This window comes from Mauremys mutica, chromosome 1 (genome assembly GCF_020497125.1).
Source record: "Mauremys mutica isolate MM-2020 ecotype Southern chromosome 1, ASM2049712v1, whole genome shotgun sequence".
Classification (NCBI taxonomy): Eukaryota; Metazoa; Chordata; order Testudines; family Geoemydidae; genus Mauremys; species Mauremys mutica.
Window position 1 is genome coordinate 84,828,811 of NC_059072.1, and position 21,588 is coordinate 84,850,398.

The 21,588-nt window shown below is 39.7% G+C and overlaps 1 protein-coding gene across 2 annotated transcripts in view; it reads left to right on the top strand.

The window, feature by feature from the left end:
- The window catches only part of CFAP54 (cilia and flagella associated protein 54), a 220,844-nt gene that overhangs the window by 104,921 nt on the left and 94,335 nt on the right, over window positions 1–21,588 (top strand). For both annotated transcript variants that reach the window (XM_045000813.1, XM_045000816.1), the window contains exons 31-41: window positions 271–397; window positions 1,057–1,168; window positions 2,687–2,811; window positions 4,824–5,054; window positions 5,521–5,663; window positions 12,757–12,938; window positions 14,655–14,882; window positions 15,722–15,945; window positions 16,043–16,178; window positions 19,429–19,537; window positions 20,318–20,470. In XM_045000813.1, the coding sequence (XP_044856748.1) occupies window positions 271–397; window positions 1,057–1,168; window positions 2,687–2,811; window positions 4,824–5,054; window positions 5,521–5,663; window positions 12,757–12,938; window positions 14,655–14,882; window positions 15,722–15,945; window positions 16,043–16,178; window positions 19,429–19,537; window positions 20,318–20,470 (1,770 nt within the window). The remainder of the gene's footprint in view (window positions 1–270; window positions 398–1,056; window positions 1,169–2,686; window positions 2,812–4,823; window positions 5,055–5,520; window positions 5,664–12,756; window positions 12,939–14,654; window positions 14,883–15,721; window positions 15,946–16,042; window positions 16,179–19,428; window positions 19,538–20,317; window positions 20,471–21,588) is intronic.

A 21,588-nucleotide genomic window follows, 5' to 3' on the forward strand; every position in this document is an offset into this window, starting at 1 on the left:
TGTGTTTTACCTTTACTAACATGGTTTTCATTGCAGGATTGGAACCTAAATGATAGTAAAATGTTTTATGGATTATATTCTGTATACCATTGAACTATCTGATTTTAATATTAGCATATTGCTTGCCTTTGTCTATGTGGAACATAATATTAATATGCCTTGAAAAATCATCTAATAAAAAGTAGTAATATAAAGCAGAATTCAGAAAACAATTGAATATTAATACAAGAAAGCACATGATAATTCCATATTATTTTATTTTTAACATAGTAATGAAATTCAGGAAGAAACCTCGTTTCCTTGAGTTCTTTGTTCAAGTTTTGCACAAAGCACTGAATGAAGAGAAATTTCAACGACTAGTGGAATGGACAGGCAGTGTGAAAGATTTCTTAAGAAGGTAACTTGAAATTACAGTAGTACCAGAACCCAAAAAATAATTTTGGTTCCTGTCTTCAGAATTCCAGATACAGCAAAGGCTGTAAAGTATAAGGGCTCCATCCAAGGTAACACTGCTTCCATGGCTACTGGCCTGCTAAAGTTCCATGGACCTCGAAAGCTATACAGCCTCAGAGACTACGCACTATTGGGAGGGGATATTTCTCCCTTCCTAAGTCTGTGTAAAGACCATTTCTGTCATGAATAGCTGCCCAAGCCTCTCTTTTACAGGCTCTACTCAGCAATATGGCCATTGGGTGTGTCGCAGTGACATCAGGAGGATAGAGTTTTCCCTGGATCACTAGTATTAGCGAGCGACCAGCCCTGCTGATAATTAGGCTGGAGAGAGTGGCCTAAGATTTTTTAGTTAATGCAACTGGAAGAACAAAAATAATGTTTGACGTAATTAAGCTATCTAGAAAGCTTTATATATACTGTAGAGTCTGCAAAGACTTGTAAAGAATAATAACATTTAAGAAATTAGGACAAGGCTCCTGTGAGATTCTGAACACCCACAATTCTCATTGAAGTCCATAGGAATTCCAGGTACCCTAGCTCTTCCCGCAGACAGGTCCTTAATTATTATATTACTAACATTTAATGTTGTTGCTTGTTTTTTAGGAGGAATAACCACTTTCTTGGTATCAAGGGAACTTTGGCAAAGGAAGTAAGTGAGCTCAGTGTATCTGAAGATGCAAAGCGGCACACAACAGCAGTAGTGGAGTTCCAAAAAGTGAGTTGTATTTTTATTTAAAGCTGTATATCATTACCATATAGCAACAATATAAGCGCAATAATACAAACAAAATTAAATATCAGGAATGGAAACAGGCATAATTCCTAGTCTTTGGGATGGAAATTCCAAACCTCAATATGCCCCGGTCTAAAAGTCCAGGAAAAGAGATGGGCATTGCAGTATTCCCTAAAGGCCAACGGATATAAGCTATTTCAGACAAGGAAGGGTAATGTATTACAAAATTCATAGAGAATACCTTCTCAGCAGCTCCCTTTGAAACTTATGGGACTTTAGCATGAGTGCCTCCACTGATTACAACTGTGTTACCATCGCACTCGAAGAGAGGTGATGTCTCAAATAGACAGGTCTCAAGACATTTAGGGCTTTATGGATCAGTAACATCACTTTAGCCTCCACTTTCTTAGCTTTAGTTGTTGCAAGTCATCTGTAACCCGTGGTGACATGTAATGATGGAGCTGGAGAAAAAGATTACTAAGGGCCACTTTATTGATAGTTGAGAACAAAAGAAAATTATACAGTTCTATCAAACTATTGATAGAATAGTCTATTGGTGGAACAGTGTTCTCCCTCAGAGCCTTCTGGACATGCTTGGGTTCTATTAGATTCTGAAGGGAGATAATTGAAACAGGTTACTGGCACTGCTGAAAGAGATGTGCTCCTGCACAAAAATCAAGAGGTAATAATCAATCCATGAGATGTGTAAGATTGCCAGGGAATTACTTTAAAAAAAAAAAGAAATATATTAAAGCAAAATTAAAGCCTTTATCCTGCATTTTTTCAAGCAATTTGTGAAATATTTCTGTAGGGAGATTTTAAAGAAGTGCCCATGTACTAATATGTATAAAAAATTAAAACAAAAGTCTGTAATACCATTATCTTCTTGGAATTTGTAAAGGATAACAAAATTTCTCATTTGATAGCTTTCATACAACTCCTAAAATTCCTGCTTCTGTTGCATAATTAGTATCTCCTGGCATCTTTATTAGTGATTTATGTGATTGATTCTTTAGAAATGTCTTATCCCAGTACAGCTTCACTGAATCCAGCTAATAATAGTTCTCAGTGTAGTTCTGTTTTCATTCACTACAATTTATAATATATGGAAATAAGTCCAGTGATTTTGCAGTATCAGAATTTCTTTTAAAATGACAGGAAAAGAACTGTGATGATTCAGAGTTGAAAAATATTGATAAGTGAAATAGAATTATTCTGGATCCTGACCAGTACCCCAATTTGAAACATCTGAAGTATTCTCTCTTTTTGCAAAAAGAGTTTTCTGGGATAACCTTCTGGAATGCATAATATTTCCTTCAATGCCATATTTTGACATAATTCTGAAATTCCATATTTTCTCTTATTTCTCCATTTACATTTATACAGAAGTGAACTACAACATATTTTGAATGCAAATAGTGATGTAGATGCAATTAATGTGCCTAAAGAGCTAGATATGAAATATTTAATTAGTTTGTGACGTAGCAAATATTTTTTAAGTCCGTAGAGACATCAACTTTGAAGAAACCAAGAAAAGAAGTAATGTCCCCCTTTAGAGGAAGAGAGAGTCTTAGACAATATTTCCTGAGACACCCAAGTCTGGGGAAATCTCCAGAAGCACAAAGGTAAATTTACAGGGTTAGAATTCACTATTTATACTCACTATAAAAGTAGAATTAACTTTATTGGAAATTTACTTTATACCGATGTCTGTTTTATTTCTGAATTTATGCTAAAGGGAATGACCTCCAGGAGGGATTGATCATAACAGCAGGATCACAGATCACCCTCTTCTGTGCAACACTTTGGCATGGTATAACATGTGCTTCAAACCATGGTCACAAAATCTATCTCATAAGTAATCTAATTCAGGATCCTTTCAACCATGTCATAGTTTTCAGACACCATCTAGTAAAAGCTCTCTAAGGCCCTGTCTTGACGGGCCAGAGGGTTCTGTTTATCAATTGAGTTAGATCACTTGAGTTGGCTTACCACAATTGAAAAGCCCCTTCATGGAGGGAAAATACTGGGCATTAAAGGGCTCATTAATCTAGAGGACAAAGGAATAACAAGAACCAAAGGCTGGAAGCTGAAGCCAGGCGAATTCAAATTAGAAATAAAGTACAAATTTTTAACAGTGAGGGTGATTAACCACTGGAACAATCTACCAAGGGAAGTGGTGGATTCTCCATCTCTTGAGGTCTTCAAATAAAAAATGCATGCCTTTCTCGGAGGAATGTTTTAGTCACATATGTTATTAGGCACCATATAGAGCTAACAGTGTGAAATGTAATGGCCAGCAATATACAGGAGCTCAGACTAGATGATCTAATGGCTTTTTCTGGCCCTAAAACATATGAATTCATGAATCAGTAAGACGAATGTAAACCTTAGTACCTCTGACCAGGAGGTATCACTAGAGGACCACATAGACTTCATGGCATCCTGGATGTCCTTCCTCCATGTCCCAATAAGATACTGATATCAATGGTTCCTCTGTTTTGCTTTGGATGGTAGATGCTTCCAGTTCATATCAATAAGCTCCCAGAATATTGATCAAACTAGTGGTGATATCATCTTCAAACTAAGAAATGGGACATTCAAATACATTACTATTTGAACAGCCTACTGTAAAAAGCTCACTTGGAAAGGGAAACAACCTTCCATATTCTTCTAGTAATGAGATTTTTATATAAAAATACCTAAATAAATAAACAAACATGATCAGTTGGAGGAAGAGCTCTTTTAATCAATCCTAGTAGATCATTCATGTGGAAATTTAGAAGAAGATTTCCTACTCTGGGACCAATTTCAGAAGATTAGATTCTTGGTTCTTCTAGTGTTTCAGGCCCAACAAGTGTTGGGCTCTGAAGACCTTCACCTTTGGGTAATGGTGGTTGCCTGTGCAGATGCAATGTATTGAGTCAGTTGTGTATTTCAGATGCAAAATCAGTCAAGGAAATATGGGTTGAGAAAAATTTCATTCCAGCATACATATTCTGTAGTTTTAAAAAAATTTCTGCAAATATCAGTGCATGAATACTAAATAAAAAATTAGTTTCCTTTTTATTACTTCCCCAGCCCATTGATGAGAATTCCTGCAGTGAGTTTCAGCCTTGTATTTTGAAACTGCTATAGAAACTTATCCAGTTGTGATTTTTTTTGGTGTGGTGGATTCAACAAGTGGCAATAGAAGGCTAAATATTGTTTTATCAGATATAAAGGCTATAGAGTACCTTCTAGTGTCACATTTCATATAGTACTTGCTGCAATGTCCTATTTAAATGACAGAGTACAACACAGAGCCTAATTCTTCAGTCATTATTCAGAGAACACTCCCTTGGAAGTCAGTAATAAAAGAGAGAGTATCAGGATTTGACCTGCATGTTGTAGAATCTCTCTAAAATTAAATATATTTGAAAAAGAAAAATACATCCTGTCCTGGTTCAGTAAAATCACAGCTGTAGATGTCCTTTTTATAGAAATGTATAATGTGCTTATGAGCTAGTAGAAGTCTGTTGATGTATAATGGGATTATTCTGTTGTGTGCTCTTTATCATTCTTCCTCCATCATAGCTTTGGAAAGCACAACATCTGTTCTGCTAATGTACAAAATCATTAAAATGTTTTTGTTTAGGAAACAGCGAGATGATATAGAAAAAGTAGCTTTTCACACTCTGGTGGTACTGCTGAATCCAATTGTTAGTAATTACTTACAACGAAAAAGGTTCCATCAGGTGTGTCTTGAGGAGATGCCCTGGAGGTCTCAGATGAACATTTATCTGGCAATTAGTCACTTCAATTTGTTTAAAAAGAGGCTGGAAGAGCAATATAATATTGGAGTTTGCAGTTTACAACATTTGAACAGGTATGATGTACTGTAATACTTAAAACATTGAATTTATTATTAATGCTAATGCTTACATTTTTAATTAAAATCCCATTGGTCAATTTGGTTATATGACTAGCTCCCTTCATGAAGTTGCATGAAAAAATTTATAACTCCTATGCACAAGGGTAAAGCAAATCTTACATCGTACAACAGTTACCCTGTACTGTTTTGGGTGATGATTATAGTATTTTTGTTTTGTTAAGCCAGGAAAGCACTATTCCTGAGTCTACTGAATGTTTTGGAATTGTGCTATAGAGTATTCTTTTTGTCTTATTTTTTTCAGAATTTAAAACTTCTGATCATTATTTACGACTTATAAAAGTAATCAAAGAATAATCAAAATTCAGTGATGGTAGAATGAATATTATGAATGTGTTTTGAAGTCTTTTTTAATACAATATCTAGTTTTTGAATTATTTTTTTATTTCTTTCCCCCCTCCAGTTATGATGTTCTGGACCCTGAAATATTCTCATTAAATAATTCTGGCATCATAGTCGTGAGAGGAGGAACAGATGACAACATAGGAACCCTGAGTCACTTGCCGATTAAAGGAACACAATCAGGAAGTAGCAGAAAAATAACTGGTAATGGTTATGAATGTGTGAACAGACTAAATCTATTTAACCTAGCTTTCTCCATTACCTTATTTAACATTCTCAGAATTATGAACCACCTCTTACAGGCAAAACGCTGTAGGAGATGGTGAGGTTAGATTAGGACTGGGAATCAGGAGACCCCTTGATTCTACTCCCAGCTCCATCACTGGTTCATTTCGTGACCTTGGGCAAGTCATTTATACCTCCATTTGGGGAAGATTGGAAAAGGTCCCCTGGCTTTCCTAGATCCCAAAGGTCTCCTCTGTGTTTTCCTTCCCCTCACATACTACAAAAGGAGACTCATCTTGATATTGGGTGTTTATAGCAGCTGAGGCCAGTATTATCTTTTTTATAGCTTTCCTTAGGGGCTGTTGTTGCTATGGAGAGTTTTTAGTGGTGACCTTGACAGAAAAATGAGAGGGGAATACATAAGTACATAGCGATTGCCATACTGGCTAACACCAGATGTTTTGGGGAAGATGCAAGAAGCCCCACAGGGGCAGATGTAAGATAATATTCCCCTCAAGAAGGTCTCATCTTAAATACTCATAGTTAAAGATTGGCTTAAGCCCTGAAGCTGGAGGTCTTATCTGCCTTCTGATATTCTTTTTGCTACTTTGACTGTTACAACTTTGGATATCCTTGCTATACATTTACATGCCCTGTCCCTTTTGAATTGCTATATTTTTGGCTTTAGTGGCATCATGTTGACAGTGAGTTCCATAGTCTAATTATGTATTGTGTGAAGAAATGTTTCCTTTTATCATAGACCTGAAATCCAAAATGTGGCTTACATTTATTTTCTTTATTATGGGCGGGCTGAGTCCCACACTCCTGCACAAACTCCCTCTTAAATTCCTTAATATATATTATTACTGTCACCCACTAGCTTTCTTTTCAATGCTGCTTGAGTGGCGCTGTCTTTGAACTAGTGATGATTGTAAATTAAGTGATTCAAAAGGTTTGGTTAGTTAAAGGTACATGTTAAAAGTTTCAGTATATAAAGGTTAGGAGGGTAGATATGTTTCAGATAAAGAGCCTCTCTTTTCCAGTCCTCAGATAAGCTTCCAGTTTACTCCCTAGAAGTTAAACTACTTCTTCCAAACAGTTCTAGCTTCCTTGTCTTTGCAGATCCATTTCCAGGGTCTTTGGCTGAGGGCCAAGCACATGATCATTTCACTTGTCCCCTCAAGTAACATATACTGTCCATGTTAAGGAGAAGTAGTAACTAGATGCCAGCCCTCCCTGGGTTTCTCTGCAGCAGCTAACTTGAAACTAAGGCCTTGTCTACACTACAAGACTATTTCGAATCTACTTAAGTCGAATTTGTGGATTCGACCTTATGAAGTTGAATTTGTGTATCCACAGTAAATACACTAATTCGAATTTCTGAGTCCACAGTAACGGGGCTGGCGTCGACTTTGGAAGCGGTGCACTGTGGGAAGCTATCCCACAGTTCCCGCAGTCCCCGCTGCCCATTGGAATGCTGGGTAGAGCTCCCAATGCCTCCTGGGGGAAAAATGTGTCAAGGGTGCTTTTGGGTAACTGTTGTCATTGAACCGTCAATCACGCCCTCCCTCCCTGAAAGCTCCGGCAGGAAATCTGTTCACGCCCTTCTCTGGTCGGTTACAGCGCGGACGCCACAGCACTGCGAGCATGGAGCCCGCTGCGATCATCGCTGCACTTATGGCCTTTGTCAACTCCTCGCACCTTATCGTCCACCTCTTCCATAGTCAGCTGCTGAGAAATCGGGCGAGGAGGCTCCGGCAGCGCGGTGAGGACAGGAATTCACAGAGTGGCGCAGACCTCTCACAAAGCAGGGTACGCCGCGCCGTGGAGATCATGGTGGCAATGGGTCAAGTTCATGGTGTGGAACGGCGATTCTGGGCCCGGGAAACAAGCACGGACTGGTGGGACCGCATAGTGCTGCAGGTCTGGGATGAATCACAGTGGCTGCGAAACTTCAGGATGCGTAAGGGCACTTTCCTTGAACTCTGTGACTTGCTGTCCCCTGCCCTGAAGCGCCAGGACACCCGGATGCGAGCAGCCCTGAGTGTGCAGAAGCGAGTGGCCATAGCCCTCTGGAAACTTGCAACGCCAGACAGCTACCGGTCAGTAGCGAACCACTTTGGCGTGGGCAAATCTACCGTGGGGGTTGCTGTGATTGAAGTAGCCCACGCAATCGTTGAGCAACTTCTCTCAAAGGTAGTGACTCTCGGAAACGTCCAGGACATCATAGATGGCTTCGCCGCGATGGGATTCCCAAACTGCGGTGGGGCTATAGATGGGACTCACATCCCTATCCTGGCACCAGCCCACCAGGCCAGCGAGTACATTAACCGAAAGGGCTACTTTTCAATGGTGCTGCAAGCACTGGTAGACCATAGGGGACGTTTTACCAACATCTTCGTTGGGTGGGCGGGCAAGGTTCATGACGCGCGTGTGTTCAGGAACTCTGGTCTGTTTAAACGCCTCCAGGCAGGTACTTTCTTCCCGGACCACAAAATAACGGTTGGGGATGTGCAGATGCCTACAGTGATCCTCGGGGACCCAGCCTACCCGCTAATGCCCTGGCTCATGAAGCCCTATACAGGCGCCTTGGACAGAGAGAAGGAACTCTTCAACTACCGGCTGAGCAAGTGCAGAATGGTGGTGGAGTGTGCTTTCGGACGTCTCAAGGGGAGATGGTGGAGCTTACTGACTCGCTCGGACATCAGCGAAAAGAATATCCCCGTAGTTATTGCTGCTTGCTGTGTGCTACACAATCTCTGTGAGAGCAAGGGCGAGACCTTTTTGTCCGGATGGGAGGTTGAGGCAAATCGCCTGGCTGCAGTTTACGCTCAGCCAGACACCCGTGCCGATAGAAGATCCCAGCGGGAAGCGCTGTGTATCCGGGAGGCTTTTGAAAGCAAGTTTCCTCGGAGAGCAGGGTAACCTATGACTCTCCACTTGCTTTCAAGAGAAACTGACCCTGGGCCTGTGTCTGTATGTGTCGATTTCGATCTGCGGTTACATACCCCGTTCTCCAAGTTTCCCCCACTTCCAAAGCACGTTTTAAAGCAAATTAATTGTTACACTCATTATTAATAAATCTTTGTTTTACTTTGCATTTCTGTTCAGGTGTTGAAACATGGACGCATACTGTGCTGGGCACGGTGTGCACTGATGTACAGACCGCTTGTTCCATAGAGGAATGACATCCTCCTGCTCCTACATAGGTCTCTGGGGTGGGGGACGGTTGCAAGTGGTTGTGCATGAAGGGGAGGGATTGCAGGAAGGGGTGGGTTTGCAGGAAGGGGCGAGTGGTGCCTTCTTTGGATAGGGGTTTGGATGACGGCAGTGGGCTGCGGGTTTGGGCATAGGAAGGGGTGAGGGGTGTGGGGGAAGGGTGAGTATCTGTCCGTGGATGAGGGCTCTTGTTGGGGCTCAGGGCAGCGGAGAGGCTCGTTGCTACGGTGGAAGTGCATGGTAAGGGCAGCGTGCCTTAACATTAAGGGGGTGGCAGGCGCTAGGACTCTGGACAAGCATACACATCACAGAATGACCCGGGGCAGCATACACCACACAGAGTGACCCTGGTGCCTACTGACTGCAGTGTGTGTGTGCCCTGCAGTTGATCATGGCCCCAAGTCTGTACCCTGGTAATATAGGCTATACTGTGCAATTATAAATCCCCCCCCCCCATACACAAAAAAATCCTCTGACACGAAAGACGTGACTGAAACAGTGAATAACAGCAAACAGCTTTTAATAATCTAATACACAGTGGGGGGATGAAACTTGGATTTGGGACTGGGTGAGCCTGTAAGGGAAGCACTTCTACAAATTTATAGCGTGAGAGGTGTGTGGTACATTAGCGCTATGCAGTGGTGCAGTGACAGTTCTCACGGCCCCTACCGCCCCTCCGTCTTGTACTTTTGGGTGAGGGGGGGGCAGGACTTCTTGGCGGGGAAGGGCGGTTGCAGATACACTGCAGGGGGGCTCTGTCCTCCTGCCTGCGGTCCTGCAGAACATCAACAAGGCGCCGGAGCGTGTCCGTTTGCTCCCTCATTAGCCCAAGCAGCGTTTGAGTCGCCTGCTGGTCTTCCTGCCGCCACCTGTCCTCCCGTTCGATGTGTGTGCGATGCTGTTGACATAGGGTCTCCCTCCACTGTCTCTGCTCTGCCGCCTCGGCTCTGGAGCAGGCCATCAGTTCCGCGAACATCTCGTCCCTAGTCTTTTTCTTTCGCCGCCTAATCTGCGCCAGCCTCTGCGAGGGGGATGCCGGGGCAGTCCGGGAAAGAGCCGAAGCTGTGTGATGGGAAAAGTAACTGATTTCCTTGAACAGATACATGTTTGCGAACAGTGAACACAGTCTAGTCAGTTTCTCTGAACAAGACCATACAGGGCAACAAGTCTCACGAGATCTCAGGACAAGTTCGAGATTTCGGAATACGCTCTCATTGGCTGCGGCATTGCACAGGAGAGCGGACAAGTGGGGAGAGACAGCTGAATCCGTCTAGCAGACAGTCCTGGTAAGCCTTACAGTACATTCTGCTTATCAGTTAATGGATAGCTGTGCCCTCCCGCTAAAGGCAATCTGGAAATCATATACTCTGACCCTTTTCCAGCCACTCCCGCCAGTGCACGGGAAAGATCAATGTATGCTTTTCCTATGTGGCCTACAACACGTGGCTGTTAAGCGAGGGTCATTGTTATGCAAAGTAAAAGTCAACCATTCACAACAGTAACAATACACTAATTGCCCTAATTAGATGCAGCATTTCATGAACGAGATCACCCTGATGCGGGTCCCTCGGAGTCACAAAGAGCGGATGCTAAGGGAAGCCCTGCAGAGACCAGGACCATATGCGGCCATGCTTGTCGAGGCGATGATTCCCATCTACATAAGGATGTCCTGGCACGGAAGAGTGTGCTTCCACGGAGCACCCAACAAGGCACCTCTCCCCAGGAACCTCCTGCGGAGGCTTTTCGAGGACCTAAATGAGACCTTTCTTGAATTGTCCCTGGAGGATTATTGTTCAATCTCTATATGTGTGGACCTACTTTTCATATAGTTTTTCATTGAAAATTTTATATATAGTATTTCTATTTTTTTATACCTGTTTTATAAAAAATAAATGTTTACATGTTTCTAGCACTTACCGCCTGATCCTTCCCCTGATTCAGAGTCCGGGTTAACGGCCGGGGAGGGTTGGTAGGGGATCTCTGTGAGGGTGATGAAGAGATCCTGGCTGTCAGGGAAAGCGGTATTGTGTTCGCTGTCGCCTGTGCCGTCCTCCACAGACCCTTCCTCATCTTCCCCATCGGCGAACATCGAGGAGGAACTGTCCAGGTTCACTATGCCATCCACTGAGTCCACGGTCACTGGTGGGCAGTGGTGGCAGACCCACCTAGAATGGCATGCAGTGCCTCGTAGAAGCGGCATGTCTGGGGCAGGGCTCCGGAGCGTCCGTTTGCCGCTCTGACTTTTTGGTAGCCTTGTCTCAGGTCCTTGATTTTCACGCGGCACTGCATTGCATCCCAGCTGTATCCTTTCTCTATCATTGCTTTGGAGACCTTCTCGAAGGTCTTTGCATTCCGCTTGCTGGAGCGCAGCTCCAACAGCACAGACTCCTCGCCCCACACACCGATCAGATCCAGGACTTCCCGGTCTGTCCATGCTGGGGACCTCTTTCTATTCTTGGATTGGCCGGACTCCTCTGCTGGAGAGCTCTGCATCGTTGCAGGTGCTGCGGAGCTCGCCCCGATGTCCAGCCAGGATGTCAGATTCAAAGTGCCCAGACAGGAAAATGAATTCAAATTTTCCCGGGTCATTTCCTGTGTGGCTGGTCAGAGAATCCAAGCTCCGACTGCTGTCCAGAGCGTCAACAGAGTGGTGCACTGTGGGATAGCTCCCGGAGCTACTAAGTTCGATTTGCATCCACACCTAGCCTAATTCGAGCTAGCCATGTCGAATTTAGCGTTACTCCACCTGTCGGGGTGGAGTACCGAATTCGAACTAAAGAGCCCTCTAGTTCGAATTAAATGGCTTCCTGGTGTGGACGGTTGAGCGGTTAGTTCGAATTAATGCTGCTAAATTCGAATTAAAGTCCTAGTGTAGACCAGGCCTAAGCAAGTCTTTCTTGTTATTTACAACTCAGAGCTCATTGTGAATTTATGAAACCCTAGAGCCATTTATATTTCTGTGTTCTAGAATTCTGGAAGTACATATTATTTTCTAGGGCTCAAGTACTAGAGAAGCTTCACTTCAACCTGAACGAAGCATTTGCAGTAAGACTTATCTGTAACTCAAAGGCTACTAGATTTTGTAATTCCCTGTGAAGGAGACCTACCACTAAAGAGCTAATTGCAGTGATGTTGTAGCCATGTAGGTCCCAGGATATTAGAATGACAAGGTGGGTGAGGTAATATCCTTTATTGGACCAACTTCTACAGGTGAAAGAGGTAAGCTTTTGAGCTTTCACAGAGCTCTTCTTAAAGACTTGGAAAGGTACCTGAAAAAGAGCAGGTCTAAAAAGATCTCTGTGTAAGCTGGTCTCTTTCAGAAACAGAAGTTGGTCCCATAAAAGATATTTCATCACTCACCTTGTCTCATTATAGAGCTAAGTAATTTTCACCATCAACAAACATTGTCACAAAAAGAGAGTGTGATTCATTTCTCCCACCACTTTCCCTCCAAAGAGGGCTTTGCCACCAGCGGGATTTTGGGGAACTTGCTGAATGGCCACTTCCCCTAAAAATTGAATGGCTTCAGGGAGGAAGACTCCTTAATAGAAAAGAGGTTCTGGTTTAGTTTGGAGGATGGACAAAATATTAGGCACACTATTTTGGTTCAACCAATTTTCCCATCACTACTTTGACCTCCACTTCACTAAAAATATATTATGATATTATAAATATAACTTATTTATAAAAATAATTGTTTATAAAATAATTATAAATTATAATGTTAGCTTTGGCATTTCCTGACTTTTGAATATTTAAGTGCAGGTTTAAAATCTTAAGTCAAGTGGTGTGATTTTTCTTATGTTTTTTGAGAATGTTAACTTAGTTTAACCAATTATCTTTTCATTTTAAGATCCTGATAAATCTTCGGAGCACAGCACTAAATTCAGTGAAGCAGATACTCCTCGATCTCAAATGACAAATGATACAGAGTTATCCATTACTCTTTCCGCCAGAGAGCATGAACGGGCTATGTCTAATGCCATCCTGTTAGAGCATTTCACAAAAACCTTTCTGCATTTAAGAAGAGCAGTGGTAACGTGCACTTTTGAATTAAGATATTTACTACTGCTTTATATTTAGTTTTTTTTAAATACTACACTACCTCAAAAAACTTTTAAATGGGAGAAAACTAGTGATTTTTCATCCTGAGGAAAATGTTCAAACACTGTATATCATATATATACACTTTTTTGTACTTGACATAACTACTTCATCTTTCACTTTTTTCATAATTTTTCCTTACCATATTTTCTAAATCCTTCCTTAAAGTATTGCAAAACTTATTTGTTTATAGTGTTTATTTGTTTATATCCTTTGTTAGAAAAGTTGAAGGCCATGGTGAATAAGTGATCAATCTTGATGTTTTAAAAACTATTTTATTTGTAGCTCTTTTGGGACCCCCTCTGTTCCTCCCAGCTCACATAAATTCTCACTTTTAAAAAAAAGTGACATAAAGTGAAGTAATATATAGCTCTGAATATTATTAACATACAAAGCCTTTGCAAACAGTTAAAAAATGTTTTAAGAGCCTTCGTCATTTTAGAATGTGTAGACCTAGCACTGTAACTATGGGTACATTTCAAAATATAATACTGTTTCAAATTTCTTCTTTCTTTATTTGCCAAGTCTTAAATTCATGAGGATTTATTTTTTCTACGGCAACATTTGATAATGTAACAAACATCTAAAACATCTATAACAATACTTAATAAAACCTTTAATGTTCACCTGAAAAATATCTGCGTATGGTATTATCTATCTGTAAACACTGAAAAATAAAAATACACAGATTAAATCTTCCTCCTGAAAATGGGGTTATATTCTGAAAGTGGCATTGTGGGCTTTCTATATTTATTGTATCGCAGTGATTACCATATCAAATTTACTCAATTTATAATTTTATTTCCTTTGTCAGCCCTGCAATTTAAACCAGTGATCAGAAAGTTCAAGGCATGTTCTTTCTGAATCAGATATCACAAAAAATAAAGACTGAAACATATTTGCAAATGGAATTTAGTTAATAATTTTTTGCGTATGGCAAAATAAAGTCCCAGCACACTCTCATGGTGCTGTATAGACTCTCCAAAACTAAGTGTAAAAAAAAAAACAGTAAAAATTATTTTTGTAGCTCTGTAAAAAGTTCTTACTTGGAATGTCTCAATACTTGTAAGAGAAACACAAAACTAATGTCCTGGCAGATAAAGAATTTCTGTTTGTTCAAATCTAGCCCACTTTGGACTCAGTCCTACTACAGCTGAAGTCAATGTAAGTTTTGTAATAAACATCATTGGGAGGAGGATCAAATCCTTTGACAGTGATGAAATCATTACCTTCTAGTTTCTGTTTGCCTATATGAAATGAGATGCTTGTCTCAGGGCTTGTCTACACAGGGATACTCACAGAAGTTAAGAGAAATTAACTGAAGCTATGAAGACAATGCACATAAAAATAGTTCTAGATGGATAAAAGCTACAGCAAAATAAAGCCACTTTACCTCTGAATGAGAGCATCCATATATAAGTTTGTGTTTTGACTTATTCACATTGGACAGCTTTAATAGGTTTGTCTTAATATTCCTGAGAGTCCCCATGTAGACAAGCCCTCTGGGTGGACAAATGTAAACATGACATGGAAATCTTCATAATTTTAAAGGATTATTTCTATCTAAGTTTTGAGATAGACGAATGAATCTTTGTTCAAAACTATACTTTGAAAATATAACAACATTTTGAAAAAAATTATATATAGGTTCTCGCTCACCGTGGTGGCCACTGGACATTGCTTCAAAATACCTGCCGGGAGCTTTGGAACTATAGTCAAGAAGTGCTGTCAATTGCCAAGCATTCACATTTGCTTCAAGGATTATTTCCTATTACCAGAAATTTTCTTATCAGCACCATCTGGTTGCCATTCTATTTGGCATCAGATACAATCCTTGATATGATAATTGAACTACAAACTAGTAATTCCCTTAAGGTAAACATGTATTTTTATTCATATGTCTATTTTAGTTAGTTCTTTGAATTGTATGGAAAAATGGAGAAAGGAATCGGGGAAATTATTTTCTTGCACTGATCATTGATTTTGGTAACTTCAAACTACTGCTTATAATACAGCCTGTACAGAAGAACAGTATTTCTTAAGTTGTAGAATTATAACTTGCCTTCTAAAAACTTGGTTTTCCCCTCCCATGAGAATTTTCAAGATTTTGAAAAATTTCCCATCTCAAATCAGGATGCAAAGTCGAAATCTTGAAAATTTTGCAAACCAAATATCTGAAATTTGTTTTGAATTGAGTCAATCTAAAAGTTCTGTTTAGAAATTTTTGAAATACTTTCTTTTGATTCCAACCTTTTAAATTTAGTTTTACTATAAATTAACTTTAATATTGAAATAAAAATTGGAATGAAATTTGAAAATGAAAATTTAAAATGAAAACCAAAAAATGTAACTTTTTGACAATTTTGAAACGTTTTCATCAAAAATGTTCAAAATGGGAAACTGATTGTGAACAGTTTTGGTTTCAACAAATTCGCATTTTCTGACAAAAAAATGTTTTTCAAAAACTTCCCAACTAGCTCTAGTGCCTGTTACAAAGTATGTGGAGTGCCTTCCAAACCATTGATTAAAACAAAATGGAGCCCAATGACCAAGGGGGGAGAGGGGAAGTCTATATGGCGAACAAAAGGAAATGGGCAAAAAGAAAAGCAATCTAGAAAGAATTACATTAAAACTGTGTAATTGTTCATTGCAATACAGTTAATTGCATCAACTTTTGAAACTGTTCATTATAATGTATTATGTTCTACTCATAGATTTTTGATCCCGAAGGAGATTTCTGTGTTCCAAGTTGTGTAGGAGGAATTGCGGATGAGGACGGGGGTTCTAATCTTACTTTTTGCTGCCCTCTTGATGATATCAATGTGGTTGACTTGAGATGGATATGTGGTCTGGTACTTAGAACTATAGAGCTTTTATACCAAATGAAGAAATGGGAAGCACTGGTACATATAGCCATGCATTTTAACACAATTACACAGTAAGTAACACTTAAGGGCGTATGGAAAGGAAAAAGCTAGATTATTCATTTAAAACATAAGTAATTTTGATTTGTAATATTACTCGGCCTTTTCCAGTGAAAGATATGCAGAACAAGTGACTCCACTGCTGGTATATGCACAAAGACAACTTCTGGAGAGAATACAGCAATTCGGAGGCCCAGATAGTTCTCAGCCTCATTTCATAAAATACCAGGGTGATAATGCAAACAAGGTGAACTATTTATTTAATTATGTAGGTACTGAATCTCACTGTGAACTAAATCCTGAAGAATGTTTTAATTTATTGTGTTTTTAACAGATTAATAAGATTTCTCATAATGTTGTGAAACAGGAATCTTTAAGATTAAATTCATGAACAATACAGATCAAAGTTTATGCAACGATACCATATTATGCATATGTGACAGGGTACTCTGCCTCTTAATGGCAGTACTGCTTAATGATTGGTCCACCCTGCCATCTAGATTGACCCTTTAAGACTCTGAAAGGTCTGATTATAGATACCAGGGCCTGGAAAATATTGGGAGAGAGGGAGCCGTCCCGGGAGTCAGATGTGTACAGGAGGAAATCCCATTGCTGTTTCTTTAAGGGGCTGAGGCCAGGAGCCTTACAGAGAGGTTGCAGAGCAAGGCTTCCCTCTCTTCCAACCAAATGGGTATGAGCTGGCAGAAGGGGACCAGCATAAATGCAGCCTCCTCCCACATAGCAGGTCAGATAATAGGAGACATCAGCCAGGAAAGACTGGCCTGCTGAGATCCCTGAAGCTTGAGGGCTAATAAAGGAAAAGAGGCCAGCTGAAGAAGAATCTAGCAAAGGCTCTACACCTGGTTAACCTACAACTCCTCTCCAAAGAGGAGGGCTCCTGCTTAAGAAGGAATGGGAATATAATTAATAAACCCCAGCTCCAGGGGGGAGAGCTAGGAGACTCCTTTTAAGGACGGTCTGAAAAGGAGTAATTCAGAGAAGAACTGGGAAGGGTTCCTTAAACGGACGTTTCTCAGAGCAGGGTAGAAGAAAGAAACCAGAGACCACTAGTTGGACTGAGCCAGACAGGATGAATGCCCTGTGTATAGCTGAGTAAGGTCTTAACTTATGTTGATGACTATTGTTAATCAATGAGACTCCTGGAAAGGGGAGTGTTCTTTGATAAAGATGTTTGTCTGGACTTGTTTATAACTTGGGGGAAGGAAAACAGATGCAGGGCCTATGTGGTGTGCCAGGCCTCACTGAAACGGGGTACACTGGGTACCTCCATGCCATCACTTGGTCAGAATCTAAATTTGAGGCCTAAAATGCTTGACAGTATCCCTTTTAACTGAGAATATATATCTGGGTGCCATATACACTTCTTGATTAATTAAACTGTGCCCCTTGAGGTACTGCTTTGTTGCTATGTACTTGAGTACTTAACCCATAAAAAGGTCAGAATTACTCATATTGAGTAAGCCTGAATACTTAAAAAGCCAATGAAGAAGAACATGAGAAGCCTGCACTAGGAATTCATACATTCAGAGTTTTCTACCACTCAAAGCCATGATTCTGTATATTTCGCAAACTTAAAGACAGACAGCAAATGCCGTTGTAAGACACCAATGGCAGCAAAAAATTTTTTTTAAAGTTAAGATTTTTTTAAATAAGATTGAAGTACTTAAAATCAAGTGTACAGTAATCTGTGCAATATGTTACAATAAGGTAGTATAAAAATGGCAAATGGCATAATAAATGGCATAATAATGGCATTATAAAATGGCATAATAAAAACTAATTTTAAATAATCATATTTAATATATTAGTTCAAAGACACCTAACATAAGAATGGCCATACTGGGTCAGACCAAAGGTCCATCCAGCCCAGTATCCTGACTACTGACAGTGGCCAATGCCAGGTGTTCCCGAGGGAGTGAACCTAACAGGTAATGATCAAGTGATCTCTCTCCTGCCATCCATCTCCACCCTCTGACAAACAGAGGCTAGGGACACCATTCCTTACCCATCCTGGCTAATAGCCATTAATGGACTTAACCTCCATGAATTTATCTGCTTCTCTTTTAAACCCTGTTATAGTCCTAGCCTTCACAACCTCCTCAGGCAAGGAGTTCCACGGGTTGCCTGTGCGCTGTGTGAAGAACTACTTCCTTTTATTTGTTTTAATCCTGCTGCCCATTAATTTCATTTGGTGGCCCCTAGTTCTTATATTATGGGAACAAGTAAATAACTTTTCCTTATTCACTTTCTCCACACCACTCATGATTTTATATACCTCTATCATATCCCTCCTTTAGTCTCCTCTTTTCCAAGCTGAAAAGTCCTCGCCTCTTCAATCTCTCCTCATATGGGACCTGTTCCAAACCCCTAATCATTTTAGTTGCCCTTCTCTGAACCTTTTCTAATGCCAGTATATCTTTTTTGAGACGAGGAGACCACATCTGTACGCAGTATTCAAGATATGGGTGTACCATGGATTTATATAAGTGCAATAAGATATTCTCCATCTTATTCTCTATCCCTTTTTGAATGATTCCTAACATCCTGTTTGCTTTTTTGACTGCCGCTGCACACTGCATGGACATCTTCAGAGAACTATCCACTATGACTCCAGGATCTCTTTCCTGATTAGCTGTAGCTAAATTAGCCCCCATCATATTGTATGTATAGTTTCCAATGTGCATTACTTTACATTTATCCACATTAAACTTCATTTGCCATTTTGTTGCCCAATCACTTAGTTTTGTGAGATCTTTTTGAAGTTCTTCACAGTCTGCTTTGGTCTGAACTATCTTGAGCAGTTTAGTATCATCTGAAAACTTTGCCACCTCACTGTTTACCCATTTCTCCAGATCATTTATCCTCAGACAGTTTTGAGAGGCAGGATGCTACGCTCTTACAGACATATATTGGTCCAGATCCTCAGCTGGTGTGAATTGCCATAGTTTCATTGAAGTTAATGTAACTCTACCAGTTTATACCAGTTCTGGATATATAGCCCACTAAAAAATAATGGACTTTTTAATTGTCTAAAGGAGCATACCATGATTCTTACTCATTTGTCCTAATAATACAATAATATTTATGAGAAACATGACAGATTGAAAGCTCTGATATGTAATAGTGTATTGCATGTCATTGTATGGTTCGTAATTCTGGCAAGCAAGAAATGAGGTATAGTTTTAAGTATGTAGATGTCTTGGCCCTAAATTTCCAAACTTGAATGCCTGAAGTTAGGCATGTGATTTTACATCTAGATTCTTAAATAAGAGGCCTGATTTTCAGAGGTGCAGAACATCTGAAGCTCTTGTTGATTTATACAGCAATTGCAGGTGCTTAGTATTTTTGAAAATCAGACCTCTTTTATTTAGCCATCTAAATATGGATTTAGGTGCCTAACTTGGGGAACTCACATTACAAAATATTGGCCGTTTTAAGTATAAACGAGTGACTAAGTGGAAAACCTTCTTTTTTAGATAAATTGCAGAAACTTCATTGGAAAACAGTTGCGTATTGCCAGCACATTTAATGAAGTGACAGTTTCTGGACACCATTTTGTTCCTGAGATGCCTGATATTTATACAGGTCAGAACGCATTCCAATATAATCCAGTCCTTTCTTTCTCCAAAAAGTTTTGTTTTGCATTAATTTTTGCCCTACCTCAGAATATCTCTTTCATACAGATTTAGAAGCTGATTTTCAACTCCATGTGTCCCACTAAGTTCTCTTATCTTGCAGTGTAAGCCTCCTTTCTCTTCATGTTGTCTTCTGTATCTTTACATTGTTTGCTTATCCAGCTGTTTCTCTTTGCTTTCTGTTTTATCTTTCTGTTTTTACAAATGTATGAGTGCTTCAGAAATATTGTTTTGAAAGGGACTAGATAGGTGCATTGTAATGGTAAGAAGAGCTTTTCAAATCTATCCAAATTGGATAATAGTGAAAAGTTTAAAGCCTTGACAGGTCCTTCAGAAGGAAAAAGAAGACATGGTTCTAAATATCACATGTGTGTCAAGGTTTCATGTACAAGAAAGGGTGTGGGGGTTGAATTAGGGACGTTGGGTAAAATCACTGAACAATAGATGACATTGAGAGTATAATAAAGACAGTATCCTTGCTCTCACTTCTGGTTCCCAATGCTCCATCTATTACTTACAACAATAGAACATATTTGAAAAGTTTAAAAGTAGTGTTATCGACTGTCTGTTAATGCTTTAGATTTATGTTCATAAAACAATTGGAAATCTAATCAACCCAGTGTATTAAATTTATTTTGTCTAATAGTTGAACAATTTCTCAACTATGTCTATGCTCTTATATTTTCACTGTAAAATATAAAAATTGTTCTTAATTACTATTTCCTTTTAGATGGCAGTCAAGCACAAGCCCTAGTTTGTGTCCCTCTTGATGTGACAGACACACTGAAATGTTTCAGAGAAACCCTAGAAAAATCTAAATACCACAGCAGAGCACTTAGACACAGCAGAAAATTGCTTTCACTATTTCTTGCTCACACACAAGGTAAGGTATTTGTTATGGTGTCCCTTAATTATCAAATGTGCGTAGTTCCACACCATCCCTATAACAAGTGACTGCACCTGGTACATATTTTTAGTAGCTAATATTGGAAAATCAGTTTTTAAAATCCAGTGATAGTTGTTGAGAGTAAGTTAATAATCACTTTTATTTAAAGAAAAATTCTGAATTCTTGTGAGGCCAAAATGTAACCAAGCATTTTTCTCTTTAAGAACATAAGAATGGCCATAGTCATAAAAAAAAAAAAGGAAATATTTTTTTCACACAACGCAGAGTCAACCTGTGTAACTCTTTGCCAGAGGATGTTGTGAAGGCCAAGACTATAACAGGGTTCAATAAAGAACTAGATAAATTCATGGAGGATAGGTCCATCAATGGCTATTAGCCAGGATGAGCAGGGATGGTGTCCCTAGCCTCTGTTTGTCAGAAGCTGGGAATGGGCAACAGGGAATGGATCACTTGTTGATTACCTGTTCATTCCCTCTGGGGCACCTGGCATTGGCCACTGTCAGAAGACAGGATACTGGGCTAGATGTAGGGTGACCAGATAGCAACTGTGAAAAAACGAGATGGGGGTGGAGGATAATAGGCGCCTATATAAGAAAAAGTCCTAAAAATGGGACTGTCCCTTTAAAAACAGAACATCTGATCACCCTAGCTAGATGGAACTTTGGTCTGACCCAGTATGGCCATTCTTATGTTCTTCATTACAGCTTCATTCATTCATTACAGCTTTCATTATCCATTTAATTCTTGTTGCCCTTTTTTGGCCTGAGTTGTTAGCCAGTATTTGGGCATCTTGATGAGTTATTTTCATGAGGAGGAGAAGTTGAAGATAGAGTTAGGAATTTCTCTAATGCAGTCCTGTTTGTTTTTTTTACAAGGATTGTATATAGCAGGGGTCGGCAACCTTTCAGAAGTGGTGTGCCGAGTCTTCTTTTATTCACTCTAAATTAAGGATTACGTGTGCCAGTAATACATTTTAATGTTTTTAGAAGGTCTCTTTCTATAAGTATATAATATATAACTAAACTGTTGTTGTATGAAAAGTAAATAAGGTTTTAAAAATGTTTAAGAAGCTTCATTTAAAATTAAATTAAAAT